Source organism: Phascolarctos cinereus, unplaced genomic scaffold, assembly GCF_003287225.1.
Source record: "Phascolarctos cinereus isolate Bilbo 61053 unplaced genomic scaffold, phaCin_HiC Scaffold_5;HRSCAF=322, whole genome shotgun sequence".
Lineage (NCBI taxonomy): Eukaryota > Metazoa > Chordata > Mammalia > Diprotodontia > Phascolarctidae > Phascolarctos > Phascolarctos cinereus.
Window position 1 is genome coordinate 408,540,804 of NW_027555958.1, and position 24,890 is coordinate 408,565,693.

Consider the following 24,890-nt stretch of genomic DNA (forward strand, 5'->3'; position numbering starts at 1 on the left):
AGATCAGAATTCTTTCCCCCATATCATGCTACCTCTCTTTTAGATTTTACACAGTCTGAAATATAATGCTGACCTCATAAAAATTATGGTATTTGAGATTATAGGCTCTGTGACCTGAGTACAACAGTTCAAGAGAAATTTATTAAATCCCAGATGTCCCATTTCACTGTCCAGCAGATCTAATAACTAAGCCTGTATTTGTTGAAGCTTCCTCCTTTTTACTATAACATTCATCACCAGGTCACGTGATATGGCTATTCAAGGGAGGATTATATTTGTACACCCGGGAGCCCTCTTGGATCTAACACTCCATTGCTTAGCTCTCATTGCAGAACCCAATCTAAGGATGGAGAAGAGGTCTCGAAGCTCTTCCAGGGAGTCTCATAAGCGAAATAGAAATTCTCCACCTAAGAACAAAAGAGGAAAGTCAGAGAAAGGTGATAGAGTCAGTAGCAGCCAAAATGCTGGACAGGAGAAGCAGGATTCTAAGAGAAGGAAAGGAAAGGAGGACAAGGATGTTGGAACTACCCTAGAAGCAGATAACAGAATCCAGACTTCTACCATAGTGGATGTAGATGATGTCATGGGCTCCTTGGAAGACGAAACTGAAGTGATGGCACTGTTGGAAAGCGAGCAACAGGAAGAAGGTACTGTATGAAAATGGTGAGAAGTGGAGGAAGAGAAGGGAGATCTGTATTTCTCCATATCCTATCTCCATAAAGGGAGAGCAGGTAGTCCTTAGCATTAATAAAGCAGCCACTGTGCACAAATCATTCTTCCAGGCTATCAGAGAGATTCAAAAAGTGATGTAGAGATAATTTTCTAGCTTCCTTAAGACTCTTACCATCTAATTGGAAGAAGAGCAAAAATATATCATTATAAATTTAAGGGATTTAAAAAAAAAACCCAACCACAGCTAGGGATCAGAGGGAGGGGGCAAGGAACATGGGAAATAGGCATAGGAAAGGTTGAAGGGTAGTCTAAGGGATAGGGACGGCGTTAACATAGTATAAAATCAATATGTGCAACTCTTTAAGGCACAGAGGTTCTAATTAGTCACTTTAAAAAATCAAGAGAGAAGGGAAGTAATGAATTACCAACAACAGGGCTTTTTGTGGTGTTAGGGTGTTTCAGAAAGTGTGCTGCCCTAAGGAGTCAGGAAAGAGCTGACTTCAAATATAGCTTCAAAGAGAGCTTTGATGCTTATTTTGTAATTCTAGATAGGCAAGTCAGCTTCACTTGCCTCATCTATAGATGGACGTAATAATAGCAATTACCTGAAAGGTTGTTGCGATGATCAAAAGAGATAACGTAAATCGTTTTTAACATGTAATAAAATACATTAAAAGAAAAAAAAGAGATAATGTGCGTAAAGCACTTTGTAAACTTTAAAGACTATAAATGTCAGTTATTATTATTTTTAAAGAGCCATTAGAATTACCTCTTAACAAAACTTTCTAACTCAGAAGGCATTTTTTAAAAATAGACTACATAATAAAAAACATAATAAAGGAAGCGTAGTTACTTAGTAGTGTGAGAGCCGGACTGCAATAGTTGCTGAAGAGTTAGTCTGGAGTGAGGAAGACCTGGGTTCAAATCCTTGCCTCTGACATTTACTAGCTACATGACCCTGGTCAAGTTGTTAAACCTTTCTGTGTCTCCAGGTAACTCTCTAAAACTATCAGTTCCTGAGCAGCTGCTGATCTACATTGATTGGTCTGCATTGGTAGAGGGAGAGTTTCCTCAGCCTATTATAATAAAACCCTAGGATCAACTCAGAATCTGAGTTGCTTGGGGTGTGTGGCCAGTATGTATTAGAAGCAATACTTGAACCCAGAACTGCCTGACTCTGAGACTAGCTCTCTATCCATTGTGCTACCTCTCTGGGATCTTGGAGCTTCTAAAAATTAAAAATGAACCCTGATTTCAACAAAGGTTGGGGAGCTCAAATTATCTTTAAGGAAATTTTTGAGCTCTGACATTCAGGGATTCCATTTTTATCTCTTCAAAACTTAAAATGACCCATGTTTTCATTAAATAAGGAACTCATGGAATAGAGCGAGACAGAGAGAGAGACACACACACACGCACAGAGAGACAGACAGAGAGAAACACGGAGAGAGAGACAGAGATTTATCTGATGATCAATCTTCTGGCAATGGGATTCTCTGTTTGTATAGCTGGTCCTTGGATAATAGTCCATCCCTGAGCCTATACATGAAGCATCTTGTTAAGACTTGTCAGAACCTGTCCTCTGCTGACATAGCTTCATAGCTTCCAAGATCCTGAGAACTCCATGCCAGAATGAGACCTCAAACTAGATTGGAGAAATCTGATTCTAGACCAACAGGTTCTTAAAGTGTGGTCCTGAGACCTTTGCAGGGGGCCTAGAGGTCATTGTTGTTTTCGTAATAATACTAAGACGTTTTCATTTCTAATAAAGTAAATATAGATAAATATAACCCCCCATAAACAAAAGTTCTTTGGGGTCCTCAATAATTTTTAAAAGTGTAAAGGGGTCCTGAGACCAAAAAGCTTAAGGACTGATACTTCTGGACTTTAGCATGCTGAGATAAAACTGGCTCAGAGTTTGGAAAATAACTATCATGTTCAAATGCTTTTTCCAAAAAATCACATCTTCTCCAACTTTAGTTTGGTTTCCTCTTGTTGTTAATTTATTGTTTCTTGTGTTGGTTTTCGGTGAAGTGATCCTTTGGAGTAAGTATAAGGTGTCCCAAAAGTCTTAGAACATTTTAAGGTTTTAATGGCACTAACACATTAGAGGAACCCTAAATTTCCCTATAGTAAATATAGGGGAAGGGGAAGCAAAACTAATGAAACTTCTCAGGTTGAATATGTCCCTTGTTATGATAGTCAATAAATCCAGCCTGAGAAAAAAATGGTGAACTTGATAAAGTTGGTCTTCAGCTCGGGATCCAACCACTTGCCTGTTTTCAATGTAGCTTTTCCACTTAATCTCATACTAGTCTCTTTAATGCCCTCCATGTTCTAACAAAACTGGAAAATTCACTATCTTCTATCTTTTGTCCTGCCTTCTCTCAGCTTCTTGGCCTTTCATTCATGCTGCCCCTTGTACCTAGAAAAGACCTTTCACCACCAAGAGCTTTCTCCATCTGTCTTTCTGTCAAAAGATAGCTTCCGATCTGTGAACCCTCTCTTGCCTTCCCCACCCCAACTATGAAAACTTGGTCCTTTCTCACATCTCTCCTTGCATGTTTACGTGGAACTCTCCTTTGTCCTTATGTCACTCTCATCTGCAGCATAAGACCACAGAGCTAGAGTCAGGGGAGACCTTGGAGGTCATCAAATCCAACCCTCTTATTTGATCAATGAGGAAGTCCAGAGAAGTCAAGGGACTCACCTAGAGTCACAAAGGTAGTAAGAGAAGCAGGATTTGAACCCAAGTCCTCTGACTATGCATACAGCCTCTCTGAAAAGCATAATGTTCATATACATTTTAAAAGCAAAATGACAATCTAGGAAGCTAGATTCAACTTCATTAGAGTTGAATTTATATCTAAATGGCATTATTTATGTAATATATAAGTGTATGTATTTATGTAATTTGAATTTATATAGCACTTTGCCGTTTTATAGAGTGCTTTCTATGCAACACCCCTGTGTGCATGTTATCCCCATTTTATAGATGAGGAAACTGAGACTCAGAGAAGTCAAGCAACTGGTCCGGAGGTTATGGGCCTTGGTGTGGGTAAAGCTGGACTATGAACTCATGTCTTACTCTAATACCAGTATTCTTTCTGTTATATCATGGTTTGTTTCTGTGGGAGGCACCTTCAAGAACATCTAGTCAAATCACCTTATTTTATAAACGGCTTGGGAACACTCTGGGAAACCCTAAATTCTCTGAACTTGAGCTTCAAGCTCTGTTCTTTATACCACACTGCTTTCCACTAATGGAATGCACCCTAGAGATCATCGACTCCTGTAATAATTTGGATAAATGTCTCTCCATGCCTCCCCTTTCAGACTATATCCTAAGAGACAGATCCATGCTAACTCAAGCTCTGCCTCTCCAGCGTTTTGTTTGCACAGTACTTTGTACACAGTGGATACTGAATAATCCTTTACTGAGTTGAATTAATGATAGGAATTTCGGGCATTGGTGAGAGTTGAGGGCTACCCCTCAAATTGACTCTTCAGTGAAATGACTGCTTCACTTATATTCCTAGCTAGTTCATTCTGTCCCCTGTCTGGTGCTGTTTTCACTGTGAGATCAGCCCACTAACTGTTAGCCAGCTAATATTGCAAATCTTCATATGTATTTTCTTTTTCTTTTTTAAAAGGTATAAAATCATCTCATCTAGGAATCTGCGAGTGGCTTCTCATCATCTTATCCTTGCTCTTCATCACTGCAACTTTTCCACTCTCTGTTTGGTTCTGCATAAAGGTGAGACTGCATAAGGACCTGACAAAGTCATTTCTTGATATCTCTCTCTGGGTCACTGACCTTGAGAGTTAGTCACCAGCTTCAGTCAATCAACAAGCATTTATTATGTGTGCCAGGCATTCTGCTAGGAACTGGGGATACAAAGACAAAAATGAAATAGTCCTTTCCCTCAAGGAGCTTATGCTCTAGCAGGAGACAACCTGAATATACATATCCGTTAAAAATTTAAACAATAATTTGTATTACCTTGTAAATCAGTAAGACTATGACTAACAGTCTCTCAAGTTATCTTTCACATGAAAATGCTGAGTCACTAAATGAGGGATGAGGACATACGTTGATTGTCTGACATAAGTGGTAACTGACCCAGTCCAAGAAGAAGGCGCTGTATATAGAGGCTTAAACTGCGGAGGCTTCTGCTTTATTTGCCTATATGAATTTGACTTACGTATTTTTGCCTCCCACCATGTAACACAGGATTGACATTTTCATGAGAAAAAACTGAAGGGTTTCTTCCTTAGTTCACCGAATCACTCTATTTTATGTGTAGTCCCATATATACTTAACCAAAGATGTCATAACTTATGCAAATATATTGTTACTTGTCAAAGGGAATAATTAGGTAGCATGCTTTTTTCCCAGATCCAGATCCATTATTTGTAGCAAAGTCCTGGTGTGGAAGCCCCTCCTACTGAGGTAAATCAGTGAGTCTTCTGTAATCTTTTAGGAGCTTCAAGATTTTCCAGGAGACATGAAGAGGTTAAAATACTAGCCCATGGGCATCTAGTACACATCAGAGGACTTGAACCCATGTCTCTGACTTCAAGGCTGGCTCTTCATTCATTGTGCCGAGCTGTCTTCCTAACACATTTAAGCCTTTGAAATAATGTTCAGATATTTTTCACACAGGGTCCATTACTGCCATTGTGTCTATCCATCCACATGTGTGACATTCATGCAGATTGCCTGAAAGCATAATTCCAAGAACATTTCAAAACCACATGCCACAGCTGGTGAGAGTGGTGGCTGAATTCAACTACTTGAGGGTTGTGATAATAAGAGATTTAACATGGCACTACCAATAAAAATGTTGTAATAATAAGATTTTATAAAGTGACTTTATCATAATAAATCCTGCATGATAGGTATTATAGGATCATTCTCCCCTTTCCCCCATTCTACAGAAGAGAAAACTGAGGCCCAGAGAAATTAAGGGATTGGCCCAGAATCACACAGCTAGTAGTGGAATTTGAACAAAAGCCTTTTACTGCAAGGCCAAAACTCTTTATGTAACATCAGAGTGCCCCTCAGTGGAAAGTACCTTAGAGATCATCTAATCCAGTTACTTCATTTTATAGATATAGGAAACCCTACATTCTTCAGTTGTTTAATCATTTTTCAGTAGTGTCTGACTCTTCATGACCCCTTTTGGGGTTTTCTTGGCAAAAAAGATTGGGGTGGTTTGACATGTCCTTGTCCAGCTTATTTTGCAGATGAGGAAACTGAGGCAAACAGGGTTAAGTGACTTAGCCAGTAAAATAACTAGTAAATAGGTAGCTAGTAAAATATCTGAGGGCAGATTGAAACTCAGGGAGGAGTCTTCCTTAATCCAGGCGCGGTACTCTATCCACTGCACCACCTAGTGGCTCCTACATTCATCAGAGGTGTCCTTAAACCTTCAAGAGCTTCTAGATTCTAACATAGAACAGAAGGAGAACCAGCTGGTGAAGTGGATGGACAGGGACCAGGAATTGGAGTCAAGTTCAGGACTGAGAACAAGAATTACTCATGTGGTTTTCTACTTCCAGCACAGGCAACTGAGAGAACAAAAGGAACTGAGTGGATGGAATGAAATAGGGACTAAATAGATGGTTGGGTCATCTTCCAAGAATCAGACCCATTTAGTCAACAAATATTGATGGAAGACTTACTATGCTCCTATGTGTGTGTGTGGCACTGTTCTGGGGGCCTAGGAAGTGTACAAAGGTGTACAAGACACAGCCAGACCACTTCAGGGAAAGGACTCTCATTTTGTTGTCATCTCATCTCCAATATCTTGCACTTGATTAATAAAGGTTTGTTTAATTGAGTTGAATTGTCCAAGAAAAGCTTTATACCTGAGTGGCTTTTGAGGATCATAAGATCAAGGAATTCGGAGCTAGAAGAGATTTGGTTTGTCCTACTAATTCAACTCCCTCATTTTAGAAGACATGGCTGAGGCCTAAAGGAGTGAAAAAGGTTTGCCCAAGGCCATGAAGATAATAAGCAGGAAAGACAAGATTTGAACCCAAACCCTATGTCTTCTGTCTAGTGCTCTTTCTGGTGTACCTTGTTGAAATCTGCCAATTTATGGACCCTGTAGTACATTTTCCCAACTTATAATTAGTAAAGGTAGATTTGCATTGCTCTCAGCTGTAACTATGGAGTTGGGAGAAGATTAGGCATTGATGGCAGTTGTACTTCATCAAATAGAAACAATTGAGCTTAATACCCAGTTGACAATCAATCAATCAGTTAAATAAGCAAGTATTTGTTAAGCTCCTACTATGTGTCAAGCACTGTGCTAGGGTCTGGGGATACAATGAAATAACCTCTACTCCCAAGGACTTTATTAGTTGAAAGAAGGAAAGATTCCTTCTTCCTGTGGCTCCAGCATAAGGGTGCTCTTCCCTGGCCAAATCCCACCGTGGCTCCTTCTGCCATTCAACTCTTCTAAGGTCTTCTCCCATCCCCACAACCACTTTGCTTTGAGTACAGATTGTGATGCTTGCTTTAGGTATCAAAATTGTTAGGCATAGCTTTGATCACTGTCATTTCCCCAGTGAAGATGTAAATTAAGCTCATTTATGGTATAATATGTATGACTGATAGAACAAGATTTAGAATTCATAGTGCCTGAGCGCAGGGTCTGATATAGAGCTACAAAGTAGATCTAGTTACCCCCCTCCCACAATGGTACCGACATCAGTTACTACATCTGTCTCTATAAATGTGTGGGTTTCTAGGACAATTCTGTGCAGTTTATTCCCTTGCATTTTGTAAATGTTCCTCCCATTCAGATGAAAACTCAACTGATTAGAAAAAAATGTCAGAACTTCCAGGTTTTTAGCACTCAGCTCGCAGCTCTCAGCAAGAAGTATGAACTGAAATTCATATAATTAAATTTCTTTTTGAGGTAACCTAGAAAGTTAATTGCTCTTTAGAAAAAAATATCACATATTATGTATAAGTAGGGGGTGGTATATTTTGGTACAATAGAAACGATACCAGCTCTAGAGTCAAAGGTCCTGAGTTAAAATCCCACCTCTGATGTTTACTACCTGGGTAACTTTGGACAAATCATTTAATATCCCTAGGCCTCAGTTTTCTCATCTGTAAAATGGGATCTTGAACTAGCTGGATTTTGAGGTCTCCGATAGCTTTAGATTTGTGATCCTTTGATCTTGTTTATCCTCTGTCCATTTAATAGGTCAGAAGAAACTTTTATAAACCAGCAGAAGTGATGGTCAGCCCATTACAGACCAAAAAGGGCTGACCAAACCTATGAGCCATGTTTTTGAGTAACAAAGACTTCTTATTTGCAATTTTATCCATGAACATAATCATATGAAAGCTAAATCAGTTTTCCACCGGTTTCTGAAGATTCTGAAGGTTCTTTGTTATTGTATGAACCCAGAGACCCAGGCTCCATTCTCATAAGTCACTTAACTTGTCTAAGCTTCAGTTTCATCCGCTGTATAATGGGGCTAATAATAAGCCCACTTACAGGGTTGTTGTAAGAAAAGAATTTTGCAAATCTCAAAACACCATATAAATGTGGAAAAGATTTTTCCTCTACTGAAGATCATTTCTATGACTGTTCTAACCATCAGTATGGATGGAATGATCTCTTTCTTTGGTTTAAAACAAGAAATTTTATATCACCAAGGCTCACATGCAAATCACAAAACCTTTTCAAAAAGGTTTCATTCCTCTCTCTAAGGTAGTCTAAACATCTTAATTTTTCACCTTCAGGTAGTGAGGGAGTATGAGAGAGTCATTATATTCCGTCTAGGACATCTTCTTCCAGGAAGAGCCAAAGGCCCTGGTAAGGAATGCTTTTTTTATTCCAGTCTCTTCCATTTTCTCATCTGTAAAATGGGGATAATAATAACACCTCTCTCCCAGAGCTGCTTCAAGGATCAAATGAGATATCATACATAAAGCACTTTGCCTCTATTCCTCACCCCCTTTTGTGCTGTTTGTCTCTGTATTTTCTGTGCTATTCACCCCTACCCTCTATGTAGTATTAAGTGTGATTACAGCCCCACTTCCTGCTGCCATCATTGTCTTTCCTGGTGAGTACCCAAAGAACCAGGGATGCCTGCCCCATTGCATAATTCCATCAATTAATTAACAATTCATCTGGGGTTAGGGTTTTAAGCTGAGAAGAAATGGACAGGGACAATGGGAAATGGTGGAAAAAGCACTGGTTTTGGAGACAAGAAATCTTAGATAAATCACTTTCTCTAGGCTTCAGTTTCCTCATCTGCAAGTCGATGGGATTTGATTAGATGATCTTTAAGGTTCTTTCCAGCTCTAAATCTATATGATCTTGAGAATGGCATTTAGGCCGGGAACATAGGAATAGCATTTCAAGACTAAGAAGTGTCTGACCTGCACTACAGCGCAATTAAGGTACAGCCTATTTGGATTCTAGCATAAGTATTATCTGCTTTTCTTTTTTTCCCTTGATAATTAATTAATTTATTTTTAATTTTCAACATTTACTTCCATGAGATTTGGAATTTTAAATTTTCTCCTCCTCCCGTTCCTCTTCCCCTACCCCCCCAAGACGGCGTGCAATCTGATTTAGGCTCTACTTATACATTCATATTAAGCACATTTTCCCATTAGTCATGATGTAAAGAACAATTAGAACTAATGGGAGGAACCACGAGAATGAAGCAATAAAACAAAACAACAAAGGAAAAGGAGAGGAAATAGTATGCTTCCATCTGCATTCAGACTCCACAGTTCTTTCTCTGGATGTGGATAGCAATTTCCACCATGAGTCTTTTGGAGTTGTCTTAGATTCTTGCATTGCTGTGAAGAGCCAAGTCTATCAAAGTCAGTCATCCCATAATGTGGCTGTTACTGTGTACAATGTTCTCCTGGTTCTGCTCATTTCACTCTGCATCAGTTCATGTAAGTCTTTCCAGGTTTTTTTGAAGTCTGCCTGCTCATCATTTCTTATGGAACAATAGTATTCCATTACATTCATGTACCGTAACTTGCTCAACCATTCCTCAGTTGATGGGCATCCCCTCAATTTCCAATTCTTTTCCAACACAAAAAGAGCTGCTATATTTTTGTACATGTGGGTCCTTTTCCCATTTTTATGATCTCATTGGGATACAGACCTAGAAGTGATATTGCTGGGTCAACGGGTATGCATAATTTTATAACCCTTTGGGCATAGTTCCAAATTGCTCTCCCAAATGGTTGGATCATTTCACAACTACATCAACAATGCATTAGTGTTCCAATTTTCCCACATCTTCTCCAACATTTATCATAACTGTTTTGTCATGTTAGCCAATCTGATAGGTGTGATGCAGTACCTGAGTCCTTTTGATTTGCATTTTTCTAATCAATAATGATTTAGAACATTTTTTTTTATATGACTGTAGATAGCTTTAGTTTCTTCCTCTAAAAACTGCTTGTTCATATTCTTTGACCATTTACCAATTGGGGAATGACTTGCATTCTTATAAATTTGACTCAGTTCTCTATATATTTTAGAAATGAGGCTTTTATCAAAGACACTGGTTGGAAAAATTCTTTCCTAGTTTTCTGCCCCCCTCCTAATCTTGGATGCATTGGCTTTGTTTGTGCAAAAACTTTCCAATTTAATATAATCAAAATTATCCATTTTGCGTTTCATAATGTTCTCTCTCTCTTGTTTGGTCATAAATTCTTCCCTTCTCCATAGATCTTAAAGGTAAACTATTCCTTGCTCTTCTAATTTGCTTATAGTATCAGTCTTTATATCTAAATCCTGTACCCATTTTGACTTTATCTTGGTATAGAGTGTAAGATGTTGGTCTATGCCCAATTTCTGTCATACATTTTTCCAGTTTTCCCAGCAGTTTTTGTTAAATAGTGATTTCTTATCCCAGAAGCTGGAGTCTTTGGATTTATCAAATAGTAGATTGGTATAGTCATTGTTGTGTCTTGCACACCTAACCTATTCCACTGATCCACCACTCTATTTCTTAGCCAGTACCAAGTAGTTTTGATGATTGCTGTTTTATAAGACAATTTAAGATCTGGTACAGCTAGGCCACCTTCCCTTGCATTTCTTTTCATTAGTTCCCTTGATATTCTAGACTTTTTTTCTTCCAGATGAATTTTATTATTGTTTTTTCTATCTCTATAAAATAATTTTTGGTACTTTGATTGGTATGGTGCTGAATAATTGAATTAATTTAGGTAGAATTGTCATTTTTATGAGCAAATGATAATTTTCCAATTATTTAGATCTGATTTTATTTGTGTGAAAAGTGTTTTGTAATAGTTGCTGGTTGGATTACCTGCTTTTAAAGAGCTTTCCTGGTGTGACTCAAGGAGGGTTAGCAGACTCCTCTGAATAACAGAGTTCTGGGCAGTCTGGGATACCTTTAAAGCCCTAGCAAACACCCTATAAGCCTCAATTAAGAAGCACTAGTTGAGCAGTCAGTCTATAAATACCTATTAAGTACTTATACATCATCCTAGGTGTTGAGTTTGCAAAGAATGGCAAGAATAGTCCATGGCTTCAAGGAGCATCTATCAAAAGGGGGAAACACTGGGTAAAAAGCTAATTATACATGACATATATGCAGAATAGAGAGAGCATTCATATGTCATATCATGTGCTCTGCTTCATGGTTGTTGCTATGGGGACTAATAAACACATAGATGAGAGAGAGAGAGCTCCATTAAAGTACCATCCTTTGACCCCAGGTAGCACCAAATCCCTTCCACATTTTAAGAAATTCCAGAGCACACAGTTGCTGTACCCAAAGTTTGCTGTCTATGAGTTCAGACACAGGCATCCAATAGTCTGTATAAGACAACAGCTAGACAAAAAGTCCTGTATTTAGCCAACTTTCATCTTATATGGAAAAGTGAGGGGCAAAAGAGGGCTTCCAGGATGAAACCTTATTATAGGTGTTGCCCATCACCGTCCCCTCTCTTCCTGCTTCCCTCTCTCTCCAATAGAGTTTAGAACAATTCACTTTTGTCTTTGTATTTCCAACAGCTAGCATAGTACCTAACACATAGGATCATGGATTCAGAGCTGGACAGGACCCTAGAAGCCAACCACCTCATCTTACAATTTAAGAAATTGAGGTTGGAACTATGGAAGTCGAATTGCTATCACTTATTTTTACCTTCTGTTGAGTTTTGTTTCATCTTTCCGATGGTTCCTCGTATTGGTTTTAATTTTTACTTACAACTTCACTAATGTGAAAATATGTTTAATGGGTATGTAAATGTAAAGCCTATATCAGATTGTGCGCCATCTTGGGGAGGGTGGGGGGGAGGAAAAGGGAGAAAAATTTTCAACTCAAAAGCATATGGAAAAAATAAAAAAATTTTAAAAAAAAGAAATTGAGGTTGGGGGGGGTATCATACCTGTCCAAGGTCACACAAATAATGCTGGAGGTGGGATTTGTACCAAGGTATCTGCTACTGCATAGAATGTAGTAGGTGTTTAATAAATGCATGTTGACTGATTGAATGAAGGATTGATTCTTGTCTTAGGCCTTTTCTTCTTTCTGCCCTGCCTGGATACCTACCACAAGGTGGATCTTCGCCTCCAAACCCTAGAGATTCCTTTCCATGAGGTAAGGAAAGTGGTTAATTTTGTATTCTCTGCCTTTTTTCATCATCATCTGATATTTAAATCTGGCTGGAAACTTTGACTCTGAGAAAAAGCAATCCAAAAACTGCTCTAATTTGCATTCTTTTGGTTGTTCATCCAACATAAGGATGATGTAGTGGACAGGATGCTGGATTTGGGAGTCAGATAATCTGACTGCGGTTCCTTCCTCTGGCACTTACTGCTTCTGTGATTATGATTGACAATAACAATTCATGTTTATATAGTACTTTAAGGATGGCAAAGTGCTTTCCACACAATTTACTTCATCTCTGGGCCTCAGATTCCTCATCTGAAAAATAAGGCAATTGGAATGGACCTTTAAGGTATTGGCAGAGACCCTTGGCCAGAGGGGGTTTGTGGAGATGGAATCAACAGGATTTGAAACTGATTCATTTGATTGAGAGTGAGGGTGAGGGAGAAGGAAGAGTTAAAGTCACCAGGCATTTATTAAGTCCTACTATGTGCCAGCCACTGTGCTAATGGATGAGGATACAAATAAAACAAAAACAACCTGATTGGGGGTAGATGGGTGGAGGTCATCAAAGATTACAAACCTAGGAGACTGGAGAAGAGAGATGACACAGACAGAAACAGTTTAGGGGGAAAGATAATGAATTTACTTTTGGACATGTGTCTTTGCCAAGAAAACCCAAATGGGGTCATGAAGAGTCAGACATGAACGAAAAAGTAACTCAACAACAATATTTCTATCTCTCTATCTATCCAAACATACATACATACATACATACATACATACATACATACATAGGGACACATGCAGAGAACAATTTATGTATATGCATAGTGTGTGCATATTATATACACACATCTGTGAGTAGTTATTTAAGGCAAGGGAAGGTCATAACTGGGATTGGGGCAGCAATATGTGTGGTAGATAGAGTGCAGTAGCCTCCTGGTAGCTGGGCAAGGTATTTGCTCAACTGGTCGAAATAGACAGTGAGGGAGTTTGAAGTTTTAACTGACCTCCAAATTTTATTTGAATGCTGAATGATAGCATTCCAGAATGTGCCCTCACAGACCTCTCTCACAAAATGTTCGACTGCTTGACAGCTAGAGAAGGTGTTTATTAAGCACTTACTTTATATGTAGGCAGCAGGCAAATGCTGAGGATAGGAACTCAAGCAAACAAGACTGTCACCCCTAAAGGAGCTTACACTCTGATGATGAGCGTGGGTCTTCCAGATAGGCTGTCGGCGTGTCCTTCTCAATTATAATATCATTCCATTTACTAAACCGAACCCTACTATGCTCACTTTTTAGCAGCATATTCTGCATATAGAATCATTCATAAACGCACACCCTCCATTTTGTTCCCCAGCTCTGTCTCACTCTACTTGAGAAAATTTTTTTTTCCCTCTCCATGCTCTTTGCTTTTCCCTTGGGGATCAATAAACAAAGCTGGTCATTGAAATTGATTTCTGCTTAGGTGGTGACAAAAGATATGCTCATAATGGAGATAGATGCCATCTGCTACTACAGGATGGAAAATGCTTCTCTACTCCTAAACAACATTGCCCAAGTGTCCAGAGCTGTCCAGTTGCTGGTACAAATCACCATGAAGCGCCTCCTGGCCCATCGCTCCTTCACTGAGATACTCCTAGAGAGGAAAAGCATTGCCCAAGACATCAAGGTATTTATGTAAGCTGCTAGGGAAGAAAACTGATTTGTTTAGTTTTCCCTTTTGATAAAATCATTGAAAATCAGTGTAGAATAAGGGTCTTGGAATCAGGAAGACCTGCATTCAATTCTTGCTTCTGGCACATACTATGTGACCATGAGTGGATGACTCAACCTGTCAGTCCCCCACAAGCTACTGACTAGGGCTAACATTACACACTAGTTGCATCAGTGAAGAGAATTTCTACACTGAGAGTTCCCCCACATCAGTAAAATTGCAGGTCCAGACCAAAAAAATTAAAAGGGCTGAAATATAAAATAGTAATGTGTAAAATACAATAGCATTTCATCTGTTACTAGCATTTGGGGCTATCTGTATTAATAATCTGTATTATCTGATGAACTTTCTCACCAAATTGAATTAGAGTCATTGAATCCATCACAATCCTCACCTCTGAACTAGCTGGGGCCTGGGGTCCTTGTAGCTGACTACTCTTTATTTTATTTTATTTTCTTGGCTAGGCAATGGGGTTAAGTGAGTTGCCCAAGGTCACACAGCTAGTAAGTGTTAAGTGTCTGAGGCTGGATTTGAACTCAGATCCTCCTGACTCCAAGGCTGGTACTCTTATCCACTGCGCCGCCTAGCTGCCCCTGACTGCTCTTTACACAGATGTGGATAACTGTAAACAACCCCATAAGCTAGCCCAGTTGTAGCCAAGACTATAGATCAGCTTCTCATCCCTGCCCGAAAGCAGTTAGACATCTACTATGCAAACTAGCACCAGAAATTTTCTGGTGTTGATGATCTGATTGACCCTCTTCCCAGGCTGGCTATGTATGTTTATAATGCAAGGAAGCTGTCACAGGACTTGGTACTAAAGGTGGGACAAGGCAAGGTTTAAAAATTGTGCCCAGAGGGCAGCTAGGTGGCACAGTGGATAGAGCACCGGCCCTGAAGTCAGGAGGACCTGAGTTCAAATCCGGCCTCAGACCAAACACTTGACACTTAATAGCTGTGTGACTCTGGGCAAGTCACTTAACCCCAACTGCCTTAAAAAAAAAAAAAAGCACTGAAAAATTATCACCCATGTGTTAGTGTCCACTGGAGGTTTTGAACTTTTGCTACAACTTATTCCGTTAATTGCAAAATTATTATCTAATTTTTATGGAAAGTGGAATTTTTTGGAACTAAGAACACGGACATTTTACGAAGTATAATGTAAAAAATAACGATCCTGGTTGTGCCTTTTGTGCATCTTGTGCTCTATGGAGCTGCCTGCCATAGTCTAAACTACACTTTTTGACCTGAAAAGCTCTGCTCCTATGGTGTAGCCATAGCTACACTGTGTGAGTGGGTTTCCCTTTGGGCCAGCGCCATAGCCACTGATCTAAGGGAACCTGATCTTGTCTGTTGTATTCCTGAGAGAACAGGAATCTTTGGCAAGATCCCCACTGCTCCCTTGTCTATCTGTGAGTGGAAAGAGGAAGTTGAGGGCCTTGGTCCACGATGGAGAGGCTGCTTGGAGCAGCAGCCATGGAGGAGAGTTAGCTACAGACTAATTGGAGAAGGCTTGAGTGTAAGAGCCTGATTCTGATCCCGCTCCACCCCTCATCTACCTATCTTTCAACACTGATTAAGACGGGGACAAGCATGGTCACAGAACATAGAGGCTTCCTGGACCCCATTGTTCCTGCCCTTAGGCCTGCTTATCATGGACTGACCATCTGAAAGCTAACATATTCATGTGTTCAAAAGGGAAATCAACAAATACTTACTTAGAACAATTACATGGAAGCAATTATTAACAATTAAGACTTTTTTTCTTTTAAGATCTACTTATTTTTTGGTCAAGACATTTAGATCTGAAGAGACATTTGGTGAGGGGTGGGCTGGTAAATGTTTAAGTAGGTCTCCTAAAAAATGTACACTGGCTATACTTTTAAGCTTAATCCCATTTTTTTTTCATGAGTAACTAGAGAATTATAGAGAAAGGCTATCCATCCGCCAGAAGATTCTACCACGATGAAAGACTTTGAGTATAGTCTCAGTGAAAAACTAAATCTGTTGCCCAAGGACCAACTAAGCTAAATGCGGAAAGACTTTGGCCACAACAACCTAAGAAACGAAGAAAAATATAAGATGGTCTGAAGTTCCATGTGACTGTTGCTCTCTCCCCAGTGATGATGGTGGCATGGTATAAAATAGTGCCAAGTATATTTATTAATTATCCTATAGCTTTTAGACCATCCAATTGACATTGACTGAACTGTAGGTATGCTAAATGTCAGGTCTTAGTTTAATGAACTAGGACTTGACATGCCACTGGAAAATTAAATCATAGCAATATTGATATTCTCATGATAACTAAAATCATAAGATCAAAGGAAGTGACAACTAAGAAGAGAATGGCCTCCACGTTTCTCTTTGAAGAGGAAAACAAATAGAGTTGTTGGGGTGGATTTCCTTGCATACCCTGAAGCACTCTGTCTCTGCAGTGCTGATGATTTGTCATAGCTCCTATTATGTGTGTTTTCCTTTGGAAATTGTAATTTCATTTGTAAAACATTTATAGAGGAGGATGGAAGAAGTTAATGAGCAGCAGTGCCTCATAAAATAGGAAAAAAGTAGAAACAAGAAAGTTTACAGAAAGCTTAGTATTCAAATGAGATAAATATTTGTAAAAGTGCTTAGCATAGTGCCTAGCACTTAGTAGGTGCTATATAAATGCTTATTCCCTTATTCACAAATGAAAATGGCAAGACACCAAATAGATAGAAAATGAAACAAATTGACCTATCTTTCTACAATGCTTTGTTTTCAAAAGTACTAGACCTAGAGTCAGAGGACTTGAAATTAAATCCCTAGTCTGTTATTTATTGTCCATATTACCTTAGGCAAGTTATTTAATCTTTCTGGGCCTCAGTTTCCTTATTTCTAAAAGGAAGGGATTGGACTAGGTAGCATCCTTTGCAACCCTAAATTTCTGAGACTATGATGATCCTAAGTCATGTAACCCCTGTATGCTTTAGTTTATTAATTTGTAAAACAAGGGGGTTAGATTAAGAGACCTCTAAGGCCCCTTCCAGCACTAAATGTACAATTTAACTACTCTTAAGACATCAGAATTTTTAAAGCTAGAAGAGACCTTAGGTATCACCTAGTTTAACCCCATTATTTATAGATAAGAAAACAGATCTAGGAAGGGAACATGAGTTTCCCAAGGGGACATGACTAGTTAGGAAGGGCTAGAACCTAAATGGAAAAATGAAAGATGAAAATGAATAAGAAGGTGGAGAAAAAAATGATAGAAGAAATATAGGAATGAAGAGATGCAGGGAATAAAAAAGAAGCTGAGTTTGCAAAGTGTTAATAAGCGTTAATCAATTGATTGAATAGAGAGAAAGCAGGGAGAGCAAAGGTAGGGAAGAGGACATTAGGAAATGGGACTCTGAGGAATCAATCTAGCTACCATGGTACCTGGCATATAATTAGTGCTGCATATATGCTTAATAAATAAAAGGAATGAAAAATCATGAAACATTATGACATTATCAAATTCCAAAGGTGGTGTTCACTTGGAGCTAGTAACAGGAGTCCTTTTTGAAAATTTAGCCAATAAAATCTGAAATATAGGTACAAAAAGGGGTCAGAGAAAAAGGCGATGGCCCAGATCCACATGCATGAAAATCTTTTCTGTTCTTCATGGCACACAGGACCAGTGTCCTATTCATCAGGCAGAAGAAACTCAGTCATTTCCATATCAATAGCAAGAGCTATAAGACCAACAACCCCATCCATAGTGCCAATTATAGAAAAAACTAAGTGGGAAAGAGGGAAAGATGATTGATAAAAGCTGAAGCCTTCTTTAGTGCTCCTTCAAGGGGAAAAGATGCTGATTTCTCTGGCAACAGAGTCAAGTAAATGATAATATCCCACGAGCAAGTAAGCATTCTTCTTTCCTATCTTTGACTGACTTCCAATTTTCTTTTAAGGGAAAGATACTTTTTTCTGGAAAATCCAAAAGGACATCTAGTACATAAGTGGATTAGATGACCTTGGAAGGTCCCTTTCATGTTTGAAATTCTGCTCCTCTATGGTACCTCCAGAAAGGAAGTTTTTGTTGACCTTAGACTCTGCTCTCCACAGGTGGCTTTGGATGCAATCACATGTCGCTGGGGAATCAAAGTGGAGAGAACAGAAATGTAGGTAGGAAATGAACCAAAAGAGAAACAATAAATAAAATCAACATCAATAGTGTTAACACTATTGTCAAATCCAGTGACCTCTTCTCAGTCCTCATTCCTTTCACCTTTCTATAGTACTTGACACTATTCACCACCTTTCTCCTCTACTCTTTATTTTTGGTCGGGGGGGAGAACTACTAATTTATTGGTGTAGGAATTTCTAGGTAGGAAAACTCCCTCCAATGATCCAGATCAGCAGTTATTCTACAACTCATAGCCTCGGAGAGTTAGAGAAGTACATGGCAGAGTTAGAATTTGAACCTAGATCTTCCCAATTATATCTCAATCCACTCTACCACATTGCCTCTCTTCCTACTATTTCTTAAATAATGTCTTCTACTTTGGCTTCCATGACACTGTTCTCCTCTGCATAGCCTACCTCTTGAACACTCCTTCCCATTCTCCCTAACTGGTTCCTCTTTGTCCTCCCACTTCCTAAGTATGGTTGTTCACCACGAGTCTGTCCTGGCACCTTATCTCGTCTTTCTCCCTAGTCTTTCCTTTGGCAATCTCATCCATTCCCATGGCTTCAATGATCTCTTTGCAGATGATTCCCAGTGTTATCTCCAGCCCTGACCTCAAAGAAAAATCACCAACTTCCCTCTAAGATTTCCCTCTCTTCCAGACCTCGTTATTTTTGTTGATGACACCAGTCACCCTGGCTAGAAACTTTGGAATCACCTTGGCTGGAAACTCTGGAATCATCTTTAACTCTTTCATCTTCTTTAGCTCCCAGATCTACTCAGTTGCTAAATCTCTTCAATTCAAGCTCCTTAGCATCTCTCCTATCTTTCCTTTCTTCTCTGCTCACACTGCCATACTCTTCTAGATCATCATCCCCCATCATCCAGACTATTTTAACAGCTTTCTAACTAGTCCATCCACTTCTGCTCTTTTCTCACCTGCACACCATTGCCAAAGAGAAGCAGCATGACAGTAGGTAGGGTGCTGTACTCAGGTCAGGATGATCTGGGTTCAAATCATGAATCTGACATTTACTGCCTAGATGACAATAGGATTGTCACTGAATCCCTCTATACTTCAGTTTCTTCATCTGTGAAATAGGGAGAATAGTACCACAATGCCTAATTTATAGGTTTGTTGTCACAAATGAGCCATGTTTTCATTTTAAATAATTTCAGTGTAAATAAAGTTTCGCAAACTTTAAAGTGAGACACACGCATCAGTTAAAAAAAAACAACTAAAATTTTTCACTGTTTAACTGACCTCATTTCTCTGTTTCTCAGAGGATATATATACCTCTCCCTATGCTTGAATTCCCCCATTTCCTACTGTTAAGCTACCTTAATGAGGTTCAGTTGCCTTATTCTTCTATCTGATCCTTCTTCTCTTTTCCCATGAGAGAAGTGATTCAGCCTTCTGGAGACCCACACCAATAACAACATGGATCATTTCCTCACAGTAGAGTGTAAGCTCTGTGACCATAGGGACTGTTTTTGTTCTTGTCCTTCTGTCTCTAGGAACTGGACACTGATTTGCATTTTCATCGATGTGCCTTTCCCTCCACTGACCTCACAGCCACTCCAGGACTTAAGAGATAGGCTTCTGAATTGCTGTAACCAAATACACACATAAGCATATATATATATATATATATATATATATATATATATATATATATATATATATATATATATATATATACATACATACATACATACATATATCTATAAAATATATATATACATACATACATACATACATATATCTATAAAATATATATATACATATATATCTATATACATATATCTATAAAATATATATATACATACATATATCTATATACATATATATCTATATGTGTGTGTGTCTATGTGTACTTAGCACATATATATGTATGTATGTATATATGTCTATGTGTACTTAGACATCTATATACAAACATGCCTTACTTGGTGATCAGGCTTCTGGTGATGAGCCTTTCTGTGCTTAACTAGGTTGGTTTGGGATGACAATCCATTTCTGGACCCATTCAGGTTGGTAGAATCTAATTGGCAGGCAAAGCTCTCTCCTGAAAAAAATCTTTGGAAAGTCTAGGGCACTCCACACCACAGAAAAGCATCAGGGTTATGCTTTAGTCGATGAAGGAATCATTTTCTAACATTTATTACAATAATTTGTGTACATGTCTCACCAGCAAAAATATTGTGGCTTAATGAAAAGAGTGATGGGGTTAGAGTCAGGAGACTTAGTTTTTTTAAATAAATTTTTATTTATACTTTTTGTTTTCACATCATCTAGACTTCTCCCTGTATCTCTTCACCATCCTGTCCCAGAGAGCTGTCCCTTAAAACAAAGAATTTTTTTTTAAAAAGCAGAAAAAATAAGTAAAATCAATCAACACACCACAAAAAAAAAATTAACATTACATGTAATGTTCCATGCCAGAGGAGGGAAATATCTTCTCATGTCTCATGGGGCCAAGCTTGTTCTTTGTAACTTTGTAACACTTGTTTTCAGTTGTTGTAGTTTTCCTTCTCTGCATTTACATTGTTTTAGTCATTGTGTATATAGATGGTGGGGGAGGGGTCTGCCTATTTCACTTTGTGTGGGTTCATCTCTTTCCACGTTTCTCTGTATTCACTGAAACTTAGGTTTTCTATCTTAGACAGCTACTTATTAACTGCAACAATGGGCAATTTTCTTTACCACTCCTAGCCTCAGTTTCTTTTTCTGTGAAACAGGGATCCCAACATTGGCACTGTCCGCTTCATGAGTCTGTTGTGAAGGAAACCATTTACAAGGTGTCAAGCCTTGTTATCATCACCATAAATGGTTCAGATTTCAGATTTAGAATTTAGATTACAACACAAAATTTCTCTGAATTCCTCATTCAGGAAGATTAAATTCAATATAATTTATCTGACTCCCAGAAGTGGTGTGAGGAAAGCACATTGTCAACTATCAGACATTCTGGGTGTGAACTATTATTATAACCCCCTCATAAGTGTAACGATAGAACAATAATTATATCGGCCACAATGTCCAAAACAATTAAAACCAACATTATAAATAAGCAACAACAACCGAATGCTAATCTTAAGGTTATTTCACCAGCCCATATTCTATTAAAATGATGTTAAAAAGAAGGGTGAGACATTGGCTTTGCAATCACAGGACTTGGATTCAAATCCTGCCTCTGACACTACATGTGTGACCTTGGACAAGTGACTTCATTTTCCTGGGCCTCAGTTTCCTCATCTGAGAAATGAGGAGGTTGGACTAAATGGCCGGTGAGGTCCCTTCCAGCCCTAGACCTAGAATTCTATGATTACCTTTGTTTCGGTGGGTTCAGGATTAATAAAAGCATTGTAATAAAATACAAAGCATTCAGGCAAAAGTCTCTAGGCATAAAGCTGCCGTTTTAAAATGAACTTCAGTAAAGTGAAGCCCTTGGCAATGAACTACACTGGGGATAATAACATGCTGTTCGAGTTTTCCAAAATTGAAAAAAAAAAGCCAGTGGTAATGAAGACCTGTACTAGGCGGTAGCAGTGAGACCAGAGAGTTCTCTACTATTTTTCTGTTGCAGATCCTTCCTAGAGCTACTCTTTGCAGTTCTGCATCAAAAAAAAAAAAAGAAAAAAGAAAAAAAAACTCTGTTACCCAGAAGTCCCTGCTATCCTACCTCAAGGCCACTGTTTTTTGTTTTGTTTTGTTTTTTTCTCTTTTGCAGTAAAGATGTGCGACTGCCCACAGGCCTCCAGCAGTCACTGGCTGTGGAAGCAGAGGCTCAAAGACAGGCCAAAGTGAGGGTAAGCCAATAGTGAACACTCATGCCCTTTGCTTCTGCCTCCACGTCCCTGTCCAGGTTCTTTCAGCCAGGGCATAATATAGACTAGGACAGTTTCACCAGCAATCAAAGAATTCACTGCTTGATAGATTCAGGACACGAGATGTGAGGGAGGTCACAGTGACTGACTCCCTGGCAAATCTTGAAAATGGGAATGAAGGAACGTCTGCTAACGTGATGCCTTCCCTGTATCCTAGATGATTGCTGCTGAGGGGGAGAAGGCTGCCTCGGAATCCCTGAGGATGGCAGCTGAGATACTATCGGGCAGCCCAGCCGCTGTTCAACTTCGCTATCTTCACACCCTTCAATCCTTGTCCACAGAGAAGCCGTCCACTGTCATCTTACCTTTGCCCTTTGATCTCACGAGTCTCTTACCTCCTGCTGGCAACAGAATGCAAGGAAGCCTCCCCTTACCCAATCCTCCCAGGCAGGTAGAAACACGGGATCCCTCAAAAAAAGATTCTCCCATGTTGTGAGACCCCAAAAGGATATAATTAAGAGGTCCTGTAGCACCAGAGGATGCAAAATTTAGTCATGTGTAACTTAGCACTCTTGTTGTTTGCATCTATTTTGGTCACCATATAGAATGTCAATGGAATGAAAACAAAGGCACCCTCTGGGGTGAGAAAATCTATGTCATCCCTACATTAGTAAGAAGGCATCTTCCTGTTGTGGTTCATAGCTTGTCAAAAAAAAAATCTTACAGGATCCACTTACTTAGAGCAAGCTTTGGGAAGGAAATTCTAACCCTTCCTAAGGAAATATTCATCTTAAAATAACTTTAAGCCAATGGATCTTCCCAATTGTGTCACTTAACTACAAATTTCATGGCTAAGCCCTTATACTTTATAACATTAAAAAAGAGACATACATTTCTTCTGATTGACTACAAAATTTATGCCTTATCAAAGAACATGGAGACTATTAATTCTTTATTGAGACTAATGTATAACAACATATATAATAGCACCTATCTCATAGGGTTGTTGTGAGAGTAAAGTGCTTTGTAAACTTGAAAGCACTATATAAATTCTATTATTAATAATCCTAATTATGTCAAAAAATGGAAAAATAATCAATATCAATATGGGGCTACTCATCATACTCTTTTGGTACAGTACTTAGTACTATTTCTTTAAAAGAAAAAAAATTATACGATTCACATTTTAGCAAAAATGTTCAATTTTGTACTGTTGGCCCCTGATAAATGCATTTCTAAAACTTGCCTCTAGAGCAAATAAGGTAACTTCAGTATTTCTGTTCTCTTCTGTTATAAAATCAGAGATGCTTAGCAAGCGGGGGAAATGGTCCCAAGGCATAATAAAATCATGTTCTGGAAGACAGCAAAGCTTTAAAGCTATGTCAAGAAAAATCAATAATATGATAAAACCCTACTAGTAAGACTCAAAATAAATAACAAAGTAAACGTTGGCAGCTTTAAATACAGCAGGTTGAAAGGACGGCTGGGTACAGGGGCAGTGCAGGGAACAATAAAGATTTGATTAAGATGTTCTCAAACTTGAAAGCCCTCCCCCTCCCAATACTTCACATTTTGCATCTAATGCAATTGCCTGCGGTTGAGGTGTGTTTCTGAGTCCCTTGGCCTGAACTCTGAACTGTAGTGCAGTCACGTCGTTGTTGAAATCAGTTGTCATGGACTGGCTTGGGAACCTAACCAGTCTTTTATGACATCGTTTCTATGGGGAAATGTATTCTGACATATTTACAACCATCATGTGATGGGGAATCTTTGTATGTCATTTAGCAGGATAGTTATTTTTTTTAGCCCAAACTTGCATCTCTCTAAGGACATTAGCTAAGAAAACTCCAGGTCGCTAGCAAATTCCATAAACCCAAGTTCTGAGGTGATGTTTGCCATATTTAATGATTTTGTTTGTTCATATTTTGGGGGGGGGGGTTAGGCAATGGGGTTAAGTGACTTGCCCAGGGTCACACGGCTAGTAAGTGTTATGTGTCTGAGGCCAGATTTGAGCTCAGGTCCTCTTGAATCCAGGGCCGGTGCTCTATCTACCGCACCACCTAGCTGCCCCAAATACTTACTGATTTTAAGTCTTTAACAGTGAAACAAATATATTGGATTGCTGGATAGGAATAGAGAGGAATACCTATCATCTTATTTTGACAGAATTTTTACAAATAATTGGTAGCATACAGAGAGAAAAGGGAGAATAAAGCAAAGATTGGAGATGCTAGATCTCTCCTGGCTCATACATTGGTCTGCACTGGTTACCTTGCCTCAATGGGGGTATTCATCTCCCCTTTTTTACCTCCTTTGTATACATTGCCTTCCTCCACTAAAATGTAATTTCTTGGAAAGTAGGGACCATTTCAGTATTTAGCCTGATCCATAGTATATCATAAATGCTTTATCGAATCTAATCTAGATTAAAACTTTCAGTCATGTGAGCCAGAGAGAATGATGAATATTTTTTCTCTATGTACAATTCACATCACTGACTAGGTGAACTTTTAGAATCATCATTTAAGATGGCACAATGGAAAACAGGGTAGGAACAGGAGTGCAGAGATCTGGCAGAGTTGAAGGACCTCAGAGGTAATAGGGTAGAATTCTTATTTGAATAGGAGACCTTTCTATGATACCCCCCGGAGATGATCACCCAACTTCTGCTTTAAGATTTCTAGGGATGGCAGAGCTTATCAGTGATGAGACATCTCATGGGATACCTTAGATTTTTCTTTCTAATGAACATTTCTGGAATGCCCTATTTCTGACTTCTGTGTCAAAGTAATACAAAATTAACCCCTCTTCTACATGGCAACCAATCAAATACTTGAAGACAGTTTCATGTCTTTATTCCTTTGCCCAGACC

The 24,890-nt window shown here is 38.9% G+C and overlaps 1 protein-coding gene across 1 annotated transcript; it reads left to right on the forward strand.

The window, feature by feature from the left end:
• The first annotated feature begins 80 nt into the window (after nucleotides 1-80).
• On the forward strand, nucleotides 81-22,913 carry NPHS2 (NPHS2 stomatin family member, podocin). Its single transcript, XM_020984333.2, has 8 exons — nucleotides 81-647; nucleotides 4,326-4,429; nucleotides 8,444-8,516; nucleotides 12,221-12,303; nucleotides 13,789-13,992; nucleotides 18,127-18,182; nucleotides 21,922-22,000; nucleotides 22,236-22,913. The coding sequence occupies exons 1-8, from the start codon at nucleotides 251-253 to the stop codon at nucleotides 22,512-22,514; spliced, it is 1,275 nt and encodes a 424-aa protein (XP_020839992.1). The 5' UTR covers nucleotides 81-250; the 3' UTR covers nucleotides 22,515-22,913.
• The last annotated feature ends 1,977 nt before the right edge of the window (nucleotides 22,914-24,890 follow it).